At 40.6% G+C, this 22,832-nt stretch overlaps 1 protein-coding gene across 4 annotated transcripts in view; it reads right to left on the bottom strand.

Annotated features, from left to right (window-relative positions):
* LOC107381286 (MAM domain-containing glycosylphosphatidylinositol anchor protein 1) overlaps positions 1–22,832 on the bottom strand; it is a 341,592-nt gene that overhangs the window by 183,264 nt on the left and 135,496 nt on the right. For all 4 annotated transcript variants that reach the window (XM_070554534.1, XM_070554533.1, XM_054732169.2 and 1 more), the window contains one exon: positions 20,306–20,480. In XM_070554534.1, coding sequence (XP_070410635.1) covers positions 20,306–20,480 — 175 coding nt within the window. The remainder of the gene's footprint in view (positions 1–20,305; positions 20,481–22,832) is intronic.

Consider the following 22,832-nt stretch of genomic DNA (forward strand, 5'->3'; position numbering starts at 1 on the left):
GCCAGATTGTAGCCTTAGACTAATTTCCATCTGCAGTCCTCTGGCAGGTTAATGTTAAAAGAGATAAGACAGACAACAATAAACATTTAGAAAAAAATTATTAAAAAATAAAACTGTTAGGAACATATTTTACGAAAAAGACGAGTAAAAACAAATAAAAGTGTCATCTATGATTGCATCTTTGAGTTTCCTGTAGCGACAGTTTCAATTGCCTTTTGAAAGTAACAAAACTTGAGCTTTCTCTCACTAGAGTAGGAATGCTGTTCCAAAAAGTCGAACCCTGGAATGGCAGAACATTTTGAGAAAATGTTGTTTGCCTAAGAGGGAGCTCACAGTCACCTCTAACTGTAGCTCGAGTTACTCGGGAAGCTCTATGGAAGTGTCTACTTTTGTTTGAGATTCAAAGAAAGTCATCCCTTATTATCGCCCTACATGAAAATCATGATTTGATTAAATATGCAGGTTTTCGCAAAGTCAAAATTTTACCAATTGTCACCTTCTAATTTGCTTACTCTGATTGTACTGCATATGGATGGATTATGAGTTGCACTGTGTGTTATTAGATTTTAGTCTAATCACTTCACTGTATTTGAGTTCGATATAAGTTGCATTAGATGGACTGAGTTGGACTGTAAAAACTGGATCTGATTTAGACCTGTCCATGTTTTTAAATAAAAGGCTGAGAGTACATTTGCCTAAAATGCATGCTTTTTAGATTTTCTAAGAAAAGAAAAATTATTAAGTGCTATTATCTGAATAAAAGCATTGGTTATCACAGCAATTATTTTCCCATTTGAATGGAGACTAGGCAGGTTTGGCTTGCTTTTAACACCCTCTAGTGTCTGTTTAGTGGAACCAAAAGTAAAACTTATCTGCTCACTGTGCGTTCGTCTTTTTAACACCTTAAAGTGACAGTATGTAGTTTTTACCATTAATCTCTGGAAATATCCATCAAAATGTTGAAGTTAATGACTTAAAAGATGCCCAGTTGTTGGAAAAATATTGGCAATTTCTCAACAATTTCTCAACATATAACTATTGGATGTCATGTTTCCTTTTGTGGAAGTCTGTGAGGACAAAATGCATTTACTGATTTGTAACAAAAGGTTACAAAACTTTCGCCATTAATAAACATTGTTCTTTTACACATTTACCCCTTAACTCATTGATGAAAGGGAATCTGATGTTCTTGTGTTTTTTTGCTGGAGGTTGAACTCCCAAGGATTTTTTACCCTAATGGCCCTCCGTTGGTAAGGTTTTATTTGAACACAAAAATAATGCCTGCTTGCAATGATTTAGGTATCTGCTGTCCCCTATCACCAGGGAAACTACACTCTGTCACTTTAATCTAACAGCTGAAATGTCTCCCCAGCCTTCATTAGTGTCTACGGGAGCAAATAATCACTAAATTAAACAAATTGATCTAAAACATACAGGAAATGTGCTGGAAGCAGACTGCAGCGCCAGGTTTGTGAGCTCAATTCATTTCCAAGTCCAACAGTGTGGCCTGGCAACTCTGAAGTTGCAAGTGCAATATTAAGGTAAGAAAGGTTGTTGGGGGTCTGAGTGGCCTTTCATTAACCTTGTAAAGGCACATTTTAGCCCATAATGGCTCAAGAAAACAATATAAATGTATGAAAAAGTTGCCTAGTATCCCTTTAATAAAATATACAAGAAGGTAAGTTAAACATCAACCTGTAAAAAGTGCAGATTTCCCTTGTGAATGTGGGAATCACTCTCTGCAACTTGCTGACCGCTTAAATTTTGAAATGTTTTCACATAAGTTCAGTCATCAGAGGTATAAAAAATGTCAAGAACACTTTTAAACATGTTCTCCTTCCTGATCAGATGAATTGTGGGACATGTTGAAGTGCTTTTCTCTGTTTTGTTGATCCATACCATGCTGAACATGGAGAAGCCATTATGTGCAGCAGGGACTTCCTTGATTTGTCAGTATGTTCTTCCATCAAGGTGACACGAACAGACTTGTCAGGGATTCCACATGTCAGATTATAAAATGTGCGTTTGGCTTGAAGGCAAAGGTTCAGCAAAAGGCACAGTCAGACACTTGATCTCTTCAGCTGCATGCTCGAGCGCGGTGTTTGGTTATAGAAAAATAATTAGGTCACGGTCTTTGACTAATGCATAAAGATCCATTAGTAACAGGTCTTAGACTTGACAATCTCTCTGTGAAGGCAGCATGAGACTGATGAGCTAAACAAACAAAAAATGACTCTCAAAGAGAAGTCGTTCTGTTACTTATGTTTAAACAACCTAATCATGATTTCCAGAGATGAATGAACACAGCAGCTTTCTGTTACTTAAAATGCTTTTTGTTACATTTAGTAAAACAAATTTTTCATTTCTTTTTAGGAAGAAAAACATACATTTTGCTCAACATCTGCTCAAAACACATTTGTGTAACTTGAATTATAAGAAAATGTTTACCAGCAGCCAGAAAACCATTTCTTCTTTAAATTTTGTTTTACATTTGACAACAGTGTGCTGAGATTACATAGAGTTCAATGTGGTCTGTACAGAAATGACAACAATCCTAATGCAGACCATTTTAATTCATTAGAAACACATCCAGGAGATGGCTGTCTTTGCCTTCTGGAAATTAAAACTTACTCCAAGGTCAATGAGCTTCCATTAGTGACCGCATCGAATTACCTATTAATTTAGTCTAATGTGATACAATGGATAGATTGACACTCGTGCTGTAGAAGATACTGTATAATGTGGTCTACTTCTGGTCATTTACAGACTATTTAGGGTCAAATGAAAGTCCTAATTTAGCTGTCAACCTTCCTTTACTTTGATTACTATTTTTCAGCATCACTTAAATCGACATGGCGAGTAAATTTGGTTCACTGCCTCTTCAGGGAAGGAAGTGAAGGGAAGGTGCTTCGCCTAACTGGCTGAAAAAATAATTTGATGCATTATAAAAAGGAAGACAAACATTAATAAATCAAAACTGTGACGTTTTTAAGATTTAGACCATAATACTTATCATATGACGACTATATCTTTCTAGACAAAATGCTTTGGTTAGAAAAAATGTATTGATTAAGTAGGTACTATATAGATTCATTTTATATGACACAGAATCTTTTAAGATTAAATAAAGGGGCTGGAGCTCACCACTTCTAACTTCAGAGTCAACTGTGCTTAAAGACTGATTTAAATACAAATTGTTTTTCTTCAGTCAGACGATATTATCAACTTCCTGATTTATCGAAAGGCCCACTGGATTTAAACTCCTAAGCCTGGGGCGCAGAGAACAGATGCACCGCGCCACAGAAGCACCACGGTTTTGGGAAGTCAAACGGTCACACACGGACTCGCTGCATCGCGAACGCTTCTCAGAAAATCGCGCGATAGTCATAATGTCCCGCGGGACTTCTTTGTTTATATGTTATCAGACTTGCCGTCATGTTTTTTGAGACTCATTTATTAGAAATGAGTAAGTACACTATTTATTAAAATATTTTAAGATCTAAAATATTTTAAAGTTATCAGTACTATAATCAAGTAGCATTTATAAGCTCCTCGTCCACGTTTTGGTGGTTGGGTTTGTGATGTAGAGCTGTTCTGTGTCGTAATGTGTGTTGTAAAGTAACCCACAATGTCTTAAAATGCTTTTTTGACACATTTTGTTCATCTTTTAATTTAAAAGTTAATTGTTTCTCAACTCCAGATGATGCAATACGTGTGCTGTTTTGACTTTTATCTTCAGCTGCATAGACATCAACCCTTTTTAGGTGCGTCATTGCGTCGATAGTACCACGAGTTATTAACCATTGCTAATAATCAAATCAAACCAACATTTTCTTTAAAAAAAACTTTACCAGCTGTGTTCCAGACAATGCAGCCACAAAGGGCTAAGAAGGTCAACTATACACCGGGCTACTGAAGAACGTTTTCATAAAGCAGATATAAGAGGAACTTCTGAGTCCAAAGGTTGTAAAGTAGTAATATTTCTCGCCTTTGCTGCTACCCAGAAGACTTTAAATATCACAAAGATGAACTTAATCAAAAAAATGTATTCATGAGCAGCAGGACAATGGCTCCTTCACCTTTTCATACCTATACGTCTTCATATATCTACAGAAGATCTTTTGCCTGTTGAGACAGAAAATATTGAGCACTCCTGAACCAAAGAAGACTTGATTAAAAACCAGAAACGCAGTATTCCCCTGCAACACACACACACACACACACACACACACACACACACACACACACACACACACACACACACACACACACACACACACACACACTGTCTTACTCATAACATAACATATTGCATAACTCATTTTGCTATGAAACATATACTATTTTCTCACAAGCCAACCTGGTCCCTTGCATTCAAATCAAGATGATTTAAAAGATTGTTCCTACCCAGAATTGGTTAAGGAAACTATTTTAGCTCTTTGAAGTGGATCGGATGATGATGCAGAAACAGCGAAAGTGGTATAGTAATATTCTCCTGGTAACAAAGGTCAAATGACACCTCTTCGTGACCGGAGCAGCTTCATATGGTGCAGGTGGATTAATACTTCATCTTGTGAATCAATTTCACTTACAGATTTCACTAGAGGTAAGCTGTAGTAATGAGAATTTTTTAATGCATAGAGAGCAAAGAGGTGGATGAGAAGCCCAGTACTTTGTATTTCGACCAGATAATTCCACTTGTAAAATGTCACCAGCTTGATTTCACTGCAGTTGGGTTAAAATCAAATGATACACTTTCCTTTCTTGGTTGTGATCTTTTGCATTAAATTTCAAGATGTCACCTGTTCAGAGAAGCTTTTCTGCAGGTTGCTGATGAGTGGTATTCTAAGTTACTGTTACTTTTCTTTTATTGTTATTTTTTTTGTGTGTGTGTCCTGTCTGGCTGTGAAGCAAACAGAATTGGTGTCTGAATGCTGGTGACAAGCCTTACAGATTTACTCTCAGGTGGAGCATCAAAGCGTCTGCTTTTAATGTCACGCCTGATTCTTAAAACTTTGTTATTGTTTTTGAATGCTTTGTAATTCCGACCAGACACGGAGACAGAAGTGAAAGAGAAAGGAAAAGTCAAAAGATTGAACAAGAATCTGCTTCTAGACCTGCAGAAAGAGAAAGAATAGAAAAATAAGCAATAAATAAATAAATAAATAAATAAAAAATGGGACACAACAACAATGCAACAAGATCAAGATATCACTGCGTCAACTTGATGAAGAAATATATAATCAACATTGTTTAACTGAACAATCACACGATAATAAATCACAGTGCATTAAGTGCCCACCATAGCCTTAAGACCTGTGTTGAACGTGCCCAAGCCCATACTTATGAGAGCACCATGTGAGCACCTGTGTGTGTACACGCGCTTGTTTATGTAAGGTTTCTCTATAGGAGCGTCCAATAGAGAGTGTGAGGGGCCACAGATCTGCCCCCTAAAGATGTGCAGGAGACAGAGGGAGCTCCAAGTCCCAGAGATCCAGGAGTTGCCCCAGAGCGCAGGAACTCCAGGGAGACTGCGACCAGAAAAGCCCCTGCCCTCCTCCAGAGGCGCAGAGGATCGCCCTGGGGGGCCACAACCAGCAGCCGGCAGAGTCCCGGGAGATATCGGCAGCAAGCCCACAGGCCCGCCCGCAGGCCCGCCCGCAGCCTCCCACCCCCTAGCCGGCCGAGCCCGGGACCCGATGACCCAGGACCCAGGGGCGACCACCCCTGCCGGGGACCCAGCAGAGCTCAGGGACCCAGACCCCACCAGGCAGCCACCGGAATTGGTCAGGCAGATGCCAAAAATCTTAAACTCCCTGACCCGGGAGCCACGACCCAGGCAGACCAAGGCACTGCACTCCACACCAGGTGTGGTAGGGAGAGGGGAGACGAAGATCTAGATCATCAAAAGAAGTCCCAGGAGAAGGGAGGAGTCAAAGGCCCCACCTGACATATACAGTCATACACAAACACAGTCAAACACTCCCTCCCTCATGCTCATACATACACATACAACCAAAGACTTATAAAAATGCACGCCGGAGACCCACTCATGCTCCCCATACACACCCTATTCACTCTGGTCCTGGTACTGCTGCACATGGAGTTCAACCGTTTCTGCTGGGGTGCTGATGAGCAGGCTCCCCCGCCGAACGCTGAGCAAAGCGACCCACTACCCAGACCCCAACTGGACAGCCGGATCTCCTTCCTAGCCTCCTGCCCCAGGAAGCCAAGCGACAACAGAGGTGTGCTAAGACCCCTAGTCTCCCTCTGCCTGCTCCAATATGGTGTTAGTGACTGTTACTTTTCTATCTATTATAGCAGTCAGGCTTTTCTTCTCTGAATAGAAAGAGCATTTTCACCTGAAGAACTGCCCTCTCCATGCATAGGCTGTGCTTTGTGTTTGTTATTTTTTATGAAAACATAAAAAATGGTGTGAATATCTCAGTCAATCATAAGCTTAGAAAAATTTAAACGATTAAGGACTTTGGAAGTGTTTTTTTAAATGGGATAGTCTCCGGACTCGTTTAGGCTGGGAGGGTAATGCTGAACAATGTTTGTCATTTTATTTTAACTGCTTTTATTCTACACTTTGGAAAGGGTGCCTTGGGTGTCTTATCTGGTTATTTGGGAAAAAAGCATGAAGAAAAACAATCTAAGCTCATCTCCGACATCTAACTTGTTTGAAATTAAACCAAGAGGCAACACAACTACTAAAATATTTAGTTTTCTGACCATACACCAATTAACCTACACGTTTCACTGGATAGTCCGTTTATATTTCTCACTGCACCAGGGTGTCCCCAGAGGTCCGTTGGGCTTTCACTTCAACCCAAATGAAGTGGACTATCCAAAAAAAAAAAGGAATTTTGGTCTCTATGAAGAAGAGTGAAACACTTTGTTGTAGTTTTATGTTATTTGTGTTCTGTTCTTATGGCTAAATTTTGTTTTCTTTGTCACGTAAAGAATCAGCTCTTCTAAAACTGAGACCATTGTCTTGAATCAGAAAAGGGTAGAATGCCTTATCCGGGTCAGAGCTGAGGTCCTGCCCCATGTGAAGGAGTTTAAGTATCTCGGGGTCTTGTTCATGAGTGAAGGAAAGCTGGAGCCTGAGATCGACAGGCGGGAAGGTGCTGTCTCTACAGTGATTCTGGCGTTGTACCGATCTGTTGTGGTGAAAAAGGAGAGCTGAGCCAGAAGGCAACACTCTCGGTTTACCGGTCGTTCTACGTTCCTACCCTCACCTATGATCATGATATATAGTGACTGAAAGAACAAGATTGCAGATACAAACGGCTGAGATGAGTTTTCTCTGCTGGGTGGCTGCACTCTCCCTTAGAGAGAGAGAGGGAGAAACTCAGTAATCCTGGAGGGGCTCGGAGTAGACCCACTGTTCCTCCACATCGAGAGGAGCCGGTTGACGTGGCTCGGGCATCTAATTAGGATGCCTCCCGGATGCCTCCCTGGTGAGGTTTTCCAGGCACGTCCAACCGGGAGGAGACCCATAGGGGAGACCCAGGACAAGTTGGAGGGATTATATCTCACTTATGGCTAGGAAAGGCCTTGGGATTACCCTGGAAGAGCTGGTCCAAGTGGCTGGGGAGAGAGAAATCTGGGCCTCTCAACTTAGGTTACTGCCCCCGCAACCCGACTCCAGATATGCAGAAGATCATGGATGGCTGGATGTCACATAAAGGGCTGGTTTAAAAACATTTTGCTTTTTCATGTTGCTAATGTAGGACACCCCTAGCCAATTCATAATGTGTTTGTTAGTGGTGTAATGGTACATACGCTTGGATTTTTGGGTACAGAACACTTGGTTCGGCACAGGTGTGTACCCAGTTTCCACACACACACACACACACACACACACACACACACACACACACACACACACACACAACTGGGTTACAATCATTAGCCAACAGCACAAGCGGCTGTGTACACCAAGCTTACCCAGTCGACGTTGGATGGTGTCAGTACCAGCCACCAAACTGTGACAGTAAATCCAGGTACCGAGGCGGGATTATAGGGCTACTGTTAGATCACTAGCATTTGTGCTTGAGGGACTGTTCCTATAAAATCATATATTCTGCTACAAAAGATTTTTGGGGGTTTATTTGCAGATTTGCACCACTGTTACTGACTCAATTGTATCAAGAGCAATAAGGTTTGATGGGGAAGTGTGAACATTTCATTGGAATATTTTATTGTTGAGCAGCGTCGGTTATGACCTCCCCTTGTCAGATGCAGAATTTTTCACATTCTAAAAATCCCCAGAGCATTTGGCCTTGTTATTCATGTGCAGGTAATACAAATAAATATGTTAAGAACACAAACATAGGCCATGTTTATTTATTTATAAAAGTGTTTCAGAATAAAACACTATCAACCTTCCAGAGCTCTTTAACTATCAAGCACAAGGTCAAGTCCAAGGTAATGCTTCTTTAATTTTCCTAATTTGGATTTTGTTTCATCAGACAATGTTGCAAGAACTTTCGGCTGAAAGTATCAAAGGAGAATATTGTCCAAAATATTGTTGCTTGGTGGTTTGAATTGAAAGTTAAAAATGAGAAGAAATATAAACTATATATAAAAATATGGTGCTTCAATAACAGTTCGGGATAGGTGGAAAAAAACCCTCTTCTTCCAAGTGAGAATAAAAAAGTAGACAGGAGATGAAACTATACACAAAGAGAGAAGGAGACATAAATCCTACTGAGAATGAAAGTGATGGAGAAAACACAGGCAGGCTATAGAAACGGCAAAGAAGCATGAACAAACATAAATACTGAAAGAGGAACCAGAGGTAATAACACGCTGAGAGAGGAGTACAAAGTGCCAAAGACAAGCAGAGGAAATAAAAATGGAGGGAAAAATAATCAGAGATAAAGAAAGCCAGTAAAAGGCCAGAAAGTTTGGGTGAGTTTTTGCAACATTGTGTGACTCAGACAGCAATATGGTGGCCCAATGATTCGCCCTGTGGCTTCAACGTCAATCCCACTAAAAGGTCAAAGCTTCTTCTAAACTACCTGTTTCTGCTTTGCCCTTTCCGTCATCATCCAAACCAGTTTATTTTCCTCTTCTTCTTCTCGTGTGTGTGTGTGTGTGTGTGTGTGTGTGTGTGTGTGTGTGTGTGTGTGTGTGTGTGTGTGTGTGTGTGTGCGTGCGTGTGTTAACACTTCTTTTTTTCACCATTAACACTGCCACTGTCCATTTATCTTGCTTCAGCCAGGACTGGTGTCCCCCTGCAGCATAAAGCCTGTGCTGTGAACAAAGGCTCTGGCCAGCAGACAGACCTAAATGCCACTTGGCTCGCTGGTTATGGATGTAAAAATGTGAGTGCATTCCACTATCAAAAAAACACTATTTGAGAGCACTTGTATTGCTGAGACCATTTCTAAGCTGCTGTACAAAAATCACACATTCATCCACTGGCTCGTATTGTCTGTGTCGATGTGATGACTGCTAAAGCTTAGAAAGGTCTTATATTCATTTGGAAGTTGGCAAGTTTATACCTGGACAGTCATTATTGAAAATGCAACAGGAGGTGTGGATTACGTTCTGAACAAAATACATTGGTGCCTAAAAAAGTTTAAAAATAGGAACGTTTTGCCTTTATTCACTGGATTTGGTTAAGAAAAGCTGTAAAAGGGAATGATGTGGCTGCTATTGAGTAAACAACCAAAATAAGTCATTGTTCTTTGGCTGAAACATAGTGTTGAGATTTGCATCAAGAGAAAATTGTTCTTTAAAGAGTTAAGATTATTTTAGGACAATGTACTCAAAAAATATCCTTTTCAAAAACAGGGGTCATTAGATAGCAGGAATGACACAGTAAGAAAAGTCAGGCGTAGACATTCTTTGTGCAAATCTGTAGAAAGCATATGTCCGCCTTAGCCCGGCTGCACATTGAAACACACACACTGCACACATCAGCGGAGTGGAACAGTACTCGCTACAATCACAGCACTCCAGTGCACACCCGGAGAGTCTCAGCAGCGAAGTGGCTTCTCTGCCGTGCTCCTCACTCGACTCGCGAGATCACAAAATCCCTCGAGACTTCCTACCAACCTCCATGCGAGATCACACAATCTTTTGAGACTTTAAAGGTTATGGTTTGTTTATGCCGTCCGCCATTCATCCAAGAAGGAAATCACGTTGTTATCGCTGTTTGATGTCATATATGATGTTGCTTTTCTCCACTGCCAGGATTAAAGCCATGAAAACACACCACTGCACTTCTGGAAAGATGCTGTAAGTGTCACACATAAGTTAATAGTTTGGTCACACATAAGCTTCATATATATGAAATTGCATTGCGGCAATACTTTTATTTTGAAAAATACCTGCAATTTTACACTGAAACCATGTGCGATTTCCTGCCTAGCCCAATGTTAACTACGGCAATTAATGCATACCAGAAGTGGCTCATGGAAAATATAGAACCGGCGCAACGTGCCACTTCTGGGACGCGTCTGAAAATTGCTGTCGCGGCTGGTTTGTTACACTCCATAGACTATAATGGATTGTATTTGAAGCAGTGACATTCCACTGCCATTAGGTGCCACTGATACTTCTGCTGGAAGCATCGGTGTGGAACGGCAGTGGAACGTTGCTGCTTCAAATACAATCCCATTTAGTCTATGGGGGTACTTTAAACCAGTCGAGATGCGAACATTTTCAGAAGCAGCTTGACGCTCCATGCCAAAATATGGGCTCAGGTTCTATTTTTACCGTGAGCTGTTTTTGGGACACGTCAGTTTTCTGCAGTTAACATAGTGCAAGATGGGAAATCACATACAGTTTCAGTGTAAAACCTCAGGTAAATTTCTAAATAAAAGACGAAGTGATTTCATGCACAGTACAGGCCAAGAGTTTTGACACACCTTCTCATTCAATGTGTTTTTTTTTTCATGACCATTGGTAGATTCTCACTGAAGGCATCAAAACTATGAATGAACACATGTGAAGTTATGTACTTAATCTAAAAATGTGAAATAACTGAAAACATGTTTTATATTCTATTTTCTTCAAAATAGCCACCCTTTGCTCTGATTACTGCTTTGCACACTCTTGGCATTCTCTCGAGGCGATTCACGAGGTAGCCACCTGAAATGGTTTTCCAACAGTCTTGAAGGAGTCCACAGAGGTTTAGCACTTATTGGCCCCTTTGTAAATGGTCATGGTCATGAAAATAAAGAAAACACATTGAATGAGAAGGTGTGTCCAAAATTTTGGCCTATATGTAGATTATGTCAAAACATGTGACCTAACGACTTATTTAGTCTCAGCATCGTTCCAGAAGTGCAACAGTCAGTGCGTTTACATGCAGCCAGTTACCCTTTTTAAACCCGAATATTCACAATAACCCGGTTCTGCAGGTCCATGTAAACACCGCCAAAAACCCGGATATGCTCATAACCGGGTTTTTAAAAACCCGGTTACTACACCTGGGGTAACCCTTTTCTAACCCAAATGTTTGGTCGTGTAAACACATATCGGGATATCCCCATCAAAGCGTGTGTGCTGCGCATGCTCTGTTCGCAAGGAATCTTGGTCTTTTGAGTAGCGAGACATCTTGTATGCGCCAGAACACCGGAAGTAAACAACAAGTTGGGAGCAACATGGCGAGTCGCGGCACAGCACCACACTTTGAGTGACGAAGAAACTAAAGCGCAAACAAACGCGGTCGCTATCTCTTCCGAACTGGGAAACATGTTGTTGTTTTCACAGATACCGGAACAAGAAGAACCAGAAATGACGCATATTGCGTCTGGACATAGTCCACACGTCCTGACGCTACCCCAATGTCCGCATTTAAATCGGGTTATGCAAGTTAGGGGTAACTCTTTCTATTTATGCTTGTAAACGGGTTATTCTGATCAACTCAGAAACCCGAATACCGACCTTAACCCGATCATAACCCGGATATTGGCTGCTTGTAAACGTAGTCAGTGTGTTTGTGTGGCTTTAATTCTGGCAGTGGAGAGGAACAACATCATATATGATATCAAACAGCAATGTCAAACGTGATTTCCTTCTTTTTGGTTTAATGGTGGATGGCATAAACAAACCGTGACCGTTGAAATCTCGAGGGATTTTGTGATCTTGCGAATTCAGCGTGGAGCATGGCAAAGAATCCGCTCCATGGCTGAGATTCTTCTGGTGTGTACTGGTACGCAGCGACACTCGTGAGTAAACCCTTCCACTGCTGATCCACACCGCTAATACTTCCAGTCTAAAGTAGGAGTTGGAGAGAACATGGATCGTCTTTGAAACGTCTTTGATAAACTATTCATGCATGTATTAAGAACACAATGTAGTCATAATTATGCACAAAAGAACCCAAATGGTCAACAGTGGTTTAGAACATACACAAAGCTTTTGTGGCAAGGCCATGGGGGTTTTTCAACAAAGTGACATCGTTGACATCCTAGGTAAGGTGGGACTTACACGTGGGAGCAGTGGAAGCATGCCCACAATGTGGATCTCTTTGATTCAGCAAGTTTTGGCTGTCAAGTAATTAAAGAGATTGCTGTACAGTCCTTATGTCTAGACTTTGAGCCAATTATACAGTGATGTTAAGCTAGCATGGTACGATTTTCTAGCAATTCTGATGCAGTCCAGGAGACGTGAGCCAGGGCATCGTTGAGGTTGTGGTGCAATCACTGGTTACATGGGAAAGTCTTTGTATGAACTCGTTGTGAATGTGCAGTGCACGGTAAAGGTACAGAAGAGAAAAACCATTTTGGCATTTGCATGACACATCATGATTTCCCTCAGACTGAAGGAAATTTCCCACATTTTCCATGATTTAGTCGCATTCCAATCAGCTGTGAGCATCTAGGAATCCACATGTGATGCACAGAGACATTTTGAAACGGCCAATGTAGGATTATACTTTAACTTTTTGCCCCACCTTAAAGCTCACAAATGCACTGCTATCTTCGTCTGAATCCCCATGCTAACATATCATTCCCACCAACATTAAAATCATCAACATAAGCAGCATCAATACCATCATCATCATAACCATGACACAACCAACTGCACTTACCTTGTTTTGATGTTGACGAGAGTATCAGATCCAGTGAAGGGTTTGATCTACATTAATAAGTGTTTCTGTTTATATGCACCATGGATCATTATTTGGGTTTCTGAACCAAGTCCATCCTATCAGTAGAGGCTACTAGAAGTTAAACCCGCCTGCTCACTGCTCCACTGTCTCAATGGTTAGAGTGCCAGGTCATTGGCCAGTTCGGTGATACAGACGGTGTTTTGTAGGCGTGGCTGACGGGTGAGTTTAGTGTCAGGAGTAATGCATTAGGGAAAGCAATGTTTGTCATCATATTGGGTGGCATAGTGGTGCAGCAAAAGCAACAATCCTTGTACGAACATACAGTAGGAGTTATTCTTTGCAGGTATGGAATACAAAAAGCAAATATGAAATCCTAAAAGGATGACAAGATAGACTAAAGGAATACAGCTGTGACTTTTGCTCTATGGGTCTTCTATTCAAAGTAGAATATTGAATATGTGCCTTTTCTCCAGTCCTGAGAGTCTCAGCTCCATTTCTTTGCTGTTTGTTCACTTTCCATCAATCAATTACTACCTTGTCTACCCTTCTCCTACACAGAAGCTCGCTCCCCCACACTTTGAAGTGTGTGTGTGTGTGTGTGTGTGTGTGTGCGTGCGTGCGTGTTTGTGTGTGTGTGTGTGTGTGTGTGTGTGTGTGTGTGTGTGTGTGTGTGTGTGTGTGTGTGTGTGTGTGTGTGTGTGTGTGTGTTTGAGCCTACATACCCAAGTTTTCCTGAGAGTGTGTCCAAGTTCTATATGCAGCAGTTTGCAGATTCACTTTTATATTTTAGGTTTTTTATTGTTTAAACTGTAACAGATACATGAAAATAAGTTTAAAGAAGATTCTAAAATATTAATAATTGTAATACTTATTTTCTGTAAATACTTTTATTATTTACTGTTCATCAGCATAAAATCAGTCAGATATACTGGCTGTTTCTTGCCAAATGATGAGTCGACATTTATAACACAATTTATTCATGCCTATCAAGATTATTCTCTAGAACCTTAAAGTTAATTATTTAATATCTCATATTTCTTAATTTGATAGACGAGTGAAACAAAAGAGAAAATAATAAGTACATTAAGTTAGCCTCCAAAAAAATGTTTTCAAGATTGATTAGTAGTAAAGCACCAGCTATTTTTCAAAACAGTGAGCACATCTAGACCAATTATATTTCAAGTACATTTTTTTTCAGAAGATCACGTTTAACGGTGTGGAACACAGACATTTTATTATTATTATTTCTGATGATTATTATTGGTCACTTTGAGTCTCCCACACCTATCTAAGATGTATTTGTTAAACCAAGTTTCCCACACCTTTAAACACTTGAGAACCATTTTTGTTTCTGTCTCGCTCGGTGCAACTGCGCTGGACTGAAAAGTAAATCTAATTTTCATAAATTTGACAGATTACCAATCTGAAATAAATTTATGATACATTTGTAATTAACCTTGATTAACTGCAGAGTCGTTTGATTAATCACAGTTTAAAATTAACTGGTTGCCAGGATGAATTTTAATGCAAGAGATGCATGTGTGTTGTGTATAAATCAGTGATGGGAGCCGTTCGTGTTGCATGCATGAGCGTGCGACTGCTTGCATCCATGTGACCGTACTGAAGCTGTGTTAAATCCCCTTGCAGAGCTGATGACCTACAGCCAGACCCTGCTGTGGTTTGTTGAGCCTCACAGCTGATAAAGAGATCCCAGCTGAATCAAACACAACATCGCCAATTTACTTCACAAAGAAATAAATAACTGAAACTATACACAGGATAAGAAATTACTGAAATAAAAGAACTAAAAAATGGAAATCAGTATAGACTATGTACATGTAAAGCATATGTACTGTCCTCAGTCCTCTCACCTATTAGATGAGACACTGAAATAACAGAAAAACTGTTATTAAGTATAGCAGAGAGACTAGTTAAAGCTGTTGTTTGTACTCTGTGCAGGTAACTGTATGTTCTGCCCTCTAGTTCAATTACTGGTCTGCTAGATGCATCCCAATTTGGAACCATGAAAGTGTTTACCTTTTTGCATGCATCACCCCCTCTCTTTCATTTCTTTCATTCTCTCCCATCATTTTCCCTACTCCATTCATTAGTCCCTTTGCTCTGCCTACATAAGTCATTTGTTTTTTTTCTCATAAAGTTTTCTTGAAACAACCTAAACATGCTTTTCATCAGACTGGGGATCTTGGCAGATGAACGTTGAGGCTATTCATTTACAAAATGTAAGGTTGAGGAGCTTTTGAACACTTAATTTGAATGGCTCAAAATTAATTGGACAACAGACTCAAAACAGAAAACACAAACAAAACCCCATTTCTAAAGAAATAAATGGGAAAAAATATGAGGAGTGAAAAAACTAACAGTCTGACACGTTCTGAAAGGACTTTTGATTTTTTTTCTACATCAAAAGGCTAGGACAGTGAATGCTGAAAGTCGGATTGGTAAATTGTGGTTACGACTCAGCTAAACACAAGATGTAATGCAGGAGTTACACCTTTCATTATTCAAGTCTAACTCTAAAAGGAGATTTCACAATAAAAGTGTTTCTTTACTTCAAGGTGTAAGCTATTAGTAATCATAAATATCAGGAGCACCATAGTAGACTTTGCTAAAAAAAATCTATAAAAAAATACAGATAATAAAAAAGCCAGATCGGTTCTGAAAAGCAATCTGTTGGAGGATGAACAGGTAAAACGAGAACATTATTTTTCAAGAATAACGTGTTAGAAGAAATAAAGTATATGAAGAAGGCTTAGATCCAAAGTTTGCACCATGATCTCACTTTTAGCTGAATTACTTAGTCATTGGTGTTTAATGATGACAAGATGGAAGGAGCCAAATCTATACTCTACTTGGCTCTAGCTTTTGGCGATACATAAGGTATTCTACAGTTGAGCTAGGACTTCTGGGTAGGGTCACACCAACAAATCGCATTTGACAATAGAAAACGTACAATTTCAGAGGTCTTGGACATCTATGTGAAGCAATAAAATGGAGGAAGCTGTGTTGATGAAGAAAGACATGCCAGGGGCTTTTCTTGATAACGACCCTGCTAATTATCGGTTTTCGTGCACGTTTGGGTGGGCGTGCTGTTTGGCCGAGACGGACCTTTCTGTTAGCATAGGTAGCCTAAGTCTCCTCCCTTTCCGGTCGGCTCATGGGTCCCCGGAAGAACGAAAAAAATGAATGAAAGTCAATGGGGCTAAAAGAGCTATTTTCTGGTCTGCTTTGCCTTACGCCCTGGATCACACATGTGTTGTACTGCAATTTAATCGTAAACTAATGATGGGTGTTCCACCTGCGAACGAGTGAAAGGTGGAGCTAGTGGTAAAATGGATCGGTTTTTGTTGCCCACATTTCCACGGGTTCAGTCAGAAACGAATGAACTTTGGAAGTGATCTCAGACCAACAAAAACCTACGGATCTGGATGAAGAGAGTCAACCATCAACCGCTGCAGCAGTCGGGGGTTTTGCAGCTGGAAATGCTAACAATAACGTTAGCTAACCTGGCACTATAGATGGTTTTATGTGTGGCTGTAAGTGTTTATGATTTCATGGAAAAGTCAGTGATTGTTCATATGTTTATGATGTATATTAATGATTGCTTCAGGTGTTGTTGAGGTGTTGTGCACGCATGTGTATCTGCTAGTGTTGAAGGTGTTTTAGAGAACAATAGGTACCCATGACCACTTCCTTCATAACACCCTCAATAAAAAGACTAGCTCCTTCATAGCACCTGCAGCAAAACATTTCTGGAGCCGCCACTGGCGTGCCTTAGGCTCCTAATAGCCGATTCCTGGATAACCCTCCTTCACTTACACTGCTGTCTCTCCTGGGGCATCACTAGGACTGGCTGGTCAATCTCTGATATAGGACCTTACCCTCAGGGAAAATATAAGGAACAAATGTGCGTGCTTTTCTTGATCTGATCCACACAGTTTAAATCTGCTCTTCCACATAAAAAACTACCATCACTTTGTCTTTCCAGCTGTGGTCGCAGACGTTACCCAGCTTTTGAAAAGGGATAAAAAGTCCCCTCCGACATCCGAACTGAGTATCTAGAGTGCGATTAGCACCTCCCCCAGCTGCAGAGCTCAGTTTCTTGCTGTTTGAAAATCTTTAGGAGACAAAAAAAATCCCACTTCAGCAAGATTGGAGCAACTCAGACCCATAGGATACTATAGTAAATGCCTGCTTGCTTGTATGACCCTGCATCCCAGAGTGCTTTGTGATGTTACGTCACTATTTATTTGTAGCTACTGTAGTAAACCCTATTGCTAACAAAAAAATACTGAGAGTCATAAAAACGTTGCAAGGGACTTTAATTTCCTCCTGGGAGCCACATGGCTTATTTGGTGAGTAGATTGAGTTTTGAAAATGCAAAAAAAAAAAAAAATAATAATTATAAATAAACTCAAAGGGGTTACAGAATCATCTTTCACTTTTTCAATTATTTTGCAGAGGTCTATAATATGAAAGCCTTGTGAGTCACTTTCTCTGGAAAAGCTCTCATGCTCCATTTTCAGGAAGTAGAACTGTCAGAGGAGTGGGGGTGGAATACGGCAGGATTAAAATTCGTACTCATTAATATTCATGGCTTGCAAATTAATCTCCCCTGATTGGTTAACAGCAATACAACTCTTCCGCCACTTTTTTTCTTGCTCTTCTTTCTTGGGTAAATAATGTAACGTTGATGTTTTATCTCCACAAATGACTCAAATCTGAACATGTGCCATTATGTTGAGGAGTTGCTAATGCTAACAGTTAGCTTCTACTAGCCAAAATGCTCTCTGCTCTCTCCTGGTTTCAAATCAGCACAGCCTTCCGCTGTCGCAAGTTAAGGTGAGCGAGGCCATCGATGCAGATAAGTTTGAGATTTTTTTTTTATCTGACCATTTTCCTGTTTATTTTCTGCAACTATTGCAGGCGATGGGGTTGAAAATATTCACACTCAGAATAAATATGAACAAGTCCTCTGAGGTCAATTTCAAACAGACAGACACAACACACTCCGACTAAATTACATTACAGTCAAACAAAAAAATATATGCTGCCAAGTGTTACAAGTATTGTTTCAGAGCCTTTCCAAACTTGTGTATTTTCTCCCAATCACAGCCCAGTGAGATGCTGACTCACTGTACTAACTTGACCAAGTTTGCTGTTCAGGTGCAAAACGGCTCACCTCATTACTAAAAAGAATTGTTGGGTGTGTAGTTTAGCATATAAATTGTCTTGTCTTTCTTGTTGACCTTCAGGGACCTTGGTCATCAACTCTAAGCACTCGTGTTGCTTTTCTGCATTTTTTTCCCAGTCTACTTTGTTATGTTTCTTCAGTTCGCGCATCTAGGTTCATCTCTCTTTCTTATTTTGTGCCTTTTCTGTGGTAGTCTGGGCTAATTGTTACATCGTTCCAGCACTGAAAGACGCTCTGTGTAGCAAGGCTGGATGACCGCCACTGGGTTCAACGCAGCATGGGAGGAAGGGAATTGGACAAGCATCGACCGTCAGAGCTGGTTAGCTTCACAGGACCCCGTCACAACTACACTCACAATGCAACCTGTTTACTACCCAGGCCCCCTGCAATTACCAGCTCCCCAGCAGGGGCCAAGCTAATGCCTGGGGAGAACTAACACTATCAGCAAAAACGGAGGCGGATGAAGAAAGGAGGGAGAGGCTTATTAAGAGGCTGAGGCTGGGTAGAGGCTAAGTGATGAATCTCAGAGGGACAAGCATGGTGTCCGTGTGTTTGTGTGTGCATGTGTGTGTTTGCATTCCCGTTGTGCATATGTGAAACAGTCTGATCCTGGAGGAGGTGGGTCAAAGTGCTGCTCTTTACACAAAGCCAGTAAAATGAGTTTAACAGTGAAAAGCAAGTAATTGATGTTAAATGTTACAGGGCCCTTGATAAATCAGATTTTCTTCTATAAATCCACCATTAACATGATTAAACCAGTAAAAGAACCTTTTACTTTAAAAGCAGAAGGGAGGATTTTAGGATTAAGTTCAAGCTCATTTTGCTGCGGGGTGTTTGTACTTGTAAGTGCACCGACCTTTGGCCTTGACCTGACCCCTGACTCACAGGGACAGTGGGGCAGTGAAACAAGCAGCAGCACGGGACCCTTACAACACAATGTTTCCTCACATCTGCTACGTGCTGAGCAGTTAGATTTGGAGAAAGGTCACTTTTAGGATGGAAGCACCATTCACTAACACTGTTTAACACAAAGGATCCATGCTAACGCTTGAGAACCAATCGTGCACATCACTTCTCTTTCCCCCACCAGTGTCTCTTCTTTTGGTTGTAGGTGATTGTAAAGCTGTGGCAAATATCTCAGTAACTCCACAGCATCACACACTGACATTGTTGTAGGATGAAGCTCTTGAGTGGAGCAGCTATCTGGAAAAAAACAATCACTGGTGCCTGTCCAAGATAAAAGAGCCTCTTAATATAATCTGGTAGCCTTTTGTTTTGTAAACAAGTTGGCCGCTGTAGTGCCCCGGACCATAAAGGCAGCTCACAGAGGGCCTGAAAAGGCGACTAAATCTGTTAATTATCAGCCGATTTGTGATTTACATATTAAGGCTGGGAGTCTCAACTCACAGGAAGTGATTCTGTTAAGCATCACTGAAAATTTCTTAGATGAAGCCAAAAAACATAAAACAGTTTTGTGGCTATAATTATCCCCCTTTGAGAGTAAATTATGACAGGAAGTAGTTAAGAAACAGTGAGTTAGGGAGCCCGTGCCACCTGGAAAAACTATTCAACTCAAGAAAATCCACAGGTTTCACTTTTCCCCCCAAGAGTATCTGACAAAAGCTTCTTTATTTCTTTAGATCCTCATTGGTGGAGTGAAATGTGTTACAAGTAAGTTTGTGCTTCTGTCGAACTTTGATCGATTTTCTTTAATTTCCTGCACTTTATCTGTACCTTTCCATGATGGAGTTTGGTATGATCCACCCTCCTTCATCCTAATCCTCCTAGCATGTTTTTCATCCTCTCCACCATAATTCATCAGATACTCTTGGAAGCCATTCCCACCTGAAATCTCATCATCTATCCAATCAGCCTTTCATCTTTCCTTTTGCAATCTTTCCATCTGCCCCCATCTTGGCCTTTTCTGACTGTGGGAATGGCTGCAGTGAAAGTCAGCTGTGGCCTAAAAGTGGAAGGAGTTTTTTCCCTCCTATTTCTCCCTCCCTACTTACACTGCACATCTACGCGGATGGACTTGATGGCAGCCACCCCCACCCCGTTGTCAGCTTTGCAGTAGTAGCGGCCCCCCTGCACTCTCTGGATGCCATCGATGCGCAGCGTCTCGTTGTAGATGGATGTTTCCTGGAACTTGTCTGAAGCGCTGCCTGCTGTCTTTGTCCATCGCACCTGGAGAGAAAGGGGATATTGGAAGGAAAAGGACTCTGTTAGTGAAAAGAAGTTGAAGTGAAGGACAGAATAAATTAAAAGCAGAGCAAAAACAAAGGATATGAATAATACGTTCACAACAATGTAAAATACAACGTTGTTTTAAAGGGAAACTAGGCAGTTTTGACTTGATTTTAGCACCCCCTAGTGTCCATTTGTAAATCTAAGAGCAAAATGCATCTCCTCATTGTGCATTTATCTTTTTAACACCATAATTTAACAGCTGAAATGTCTCCCCAGCCTTGCTTAGTGTCTACATGAGTGATTCATCACTACATTAAACAAATCAGCTGTGTTCATGATCTAAAACATGCAGGAAATGTGCCGGAAGCAGACTGCTGTGCCAGGTATGTCAGCTCATTACTTTTCTAAGGCCCAGTCCCATTACTTGCACTACGGTCATCTGTGAGGTGCACTTGGAGGAAGTGGGCAGTAAGTCTTCAAGTGTGTGGTGCACAAGTGTCCAAATAATTGCCAAATTCGGACAGGGAGTATTGCGCCATCGACCACAACACATGCTAGGATGCTGGCCGCTGTGCTACTTTTTAAGAAAACCTTTATTAACATTTTTCTAACAAACAAACAACTTATTAATTTACATTCATTGTTGCTTAGTTTAAACCCTTCAGAGCACCAATTAATCATTCTAAAATGAATACTTTCATTTTAAAATTCATTTTTCAGAAAAGGCACTTGAGCCTTTTCTCCCGTAGCAATGGATTGTGGGTAATACACTTCGCCCAAGTCCGGATCGATGCTGACTTGAGTGGATCAAGGGTGCAAAAGGGGCGTGATCAGCTTCCACAGTTGAGAATGAGGACACCCTACACAGTCGCACCCCTGGCTGGGATCACACAAGTAAAGGGCACTAGTGTGGAAGTGCGAGTGTTGGGATTGGGCCCAAATTCAACAGATTGGACCGGCAACTCTCAAGTTGCAAGTGGAATATTCTGGCTACAGGGGGCAATAGGGGCTGTGGTGGCCACTCATTAACCTTGCAAAGGATCCTTTTAGCACATAATGGCTCAAGAAAATTATTTTAAAATATGAAAAAGTTCCATACAGTGAGAAAATCCCAAAAGAGTTTAATACCATAAACCTACACAGCTTCTTTTTTTCTCTTTTTCAGTTTCTATATTTGTTTCTCAACTGAGAAAAAAAGCTTTGATAACTGGAGAGGCAGTGTAAAAACTGCATCAGAGCTCTTATTAAAAACACTTTATTATAGTCTAATCTCAAAATTTTAAACACAACTATTTGTTCAGAACAGCAAACGATTGACACGGGCAATTTATTGATGACCAAACGGCAGCTTTTCATAAATAATTATCAACAAATTCACAAAACATACATGTTTAAGTGTAAATGCAAAAACTACCAACACACTTAAACTTTACTTAGAGATTTAAAGAAATAAAAAAAATATATTAAGTTGAAAGTTACTAATTCCAACAGCACATTTATCAGATCAAATACAACACCCTGCCTGAACAGAATCATATTTCTCAGCAGAGGAAAATCTGGAATTAAAAAAGGTGAAAAGTACTTGACTACGAGATGCAGGGTCTTTAGCTCTCTAAACAGGTCAGTAAACTGACAAACTAATTAAAGAAATAAAGCAAGTTATTTTTTTGTTCCAGTGATAAAATCTCTGATATGTGCGACATGAAGCTCTTTGCTCGTTGTGTCCGTGGAGCTCAGATTAATAAGAGGTTTGACAAACTCTATACGGCTTTTTCACGCTTCAATTATCTCATCAAGCAGCGGAAACACTCCGTAGAAGACAGCTACACATTCTCCTGAATAATCAAATCCACAAAGATGTACTTACACACACACACACTCACACACGTGCATGCACATGCACACACACGCAACTCAAGAAGATATAAAGCAGTAAACTAATCAGCTTTGAAATATTCTCAGTCTTGTGTGTTTGTGTGTCCATAAATGCGTGTGTACAGTCCATTAATCCCTATTAACCCTTCTGTCTGTTATCAACCTCTATGAGACTATCAGCCATACCCCTCTGAAGAGGTCAGAAGGGATAATAGGAGAAAGTCACTGATAGCGCTTGTTGTGCATGTGTGTGTGTGTGTGTGTGTGTGTGTGTGTGTGTGTGTGTGTGTGTGTGTGTGTTTGTACAAGTGCATGCAATTATCGGTGTGTAGAAGTGTGCACTTCCTTTCCCCATGTTCCTCAAAGTGCAAACAGTATCCATGTACACATTCACTCCTGCATGCATGCATGAGAGTGTGTGTGTGTGTTGATTAGAAAGCAGGTTGTATGGATTAGAGGATTATCAGCGCCTGT

The sequence above is a fragment of the Nothobranchius furzeri genome, chromosome 9, assembly GCF_043380555.1.
Source record: "Nothobranchius furzeri strain GRZ-AD chromosome 9, NfurGRZ-RIMD1, whole genome shotgun sequence".
NCBI classification, from domain to species: domain Eukaryota; kingdom Metazoa; phylum Chordata; class Actinopteri; order Cyprinodontiformes; family Nothobranchiidae; genus Nothobranchius; species Nothobranchius furzeri.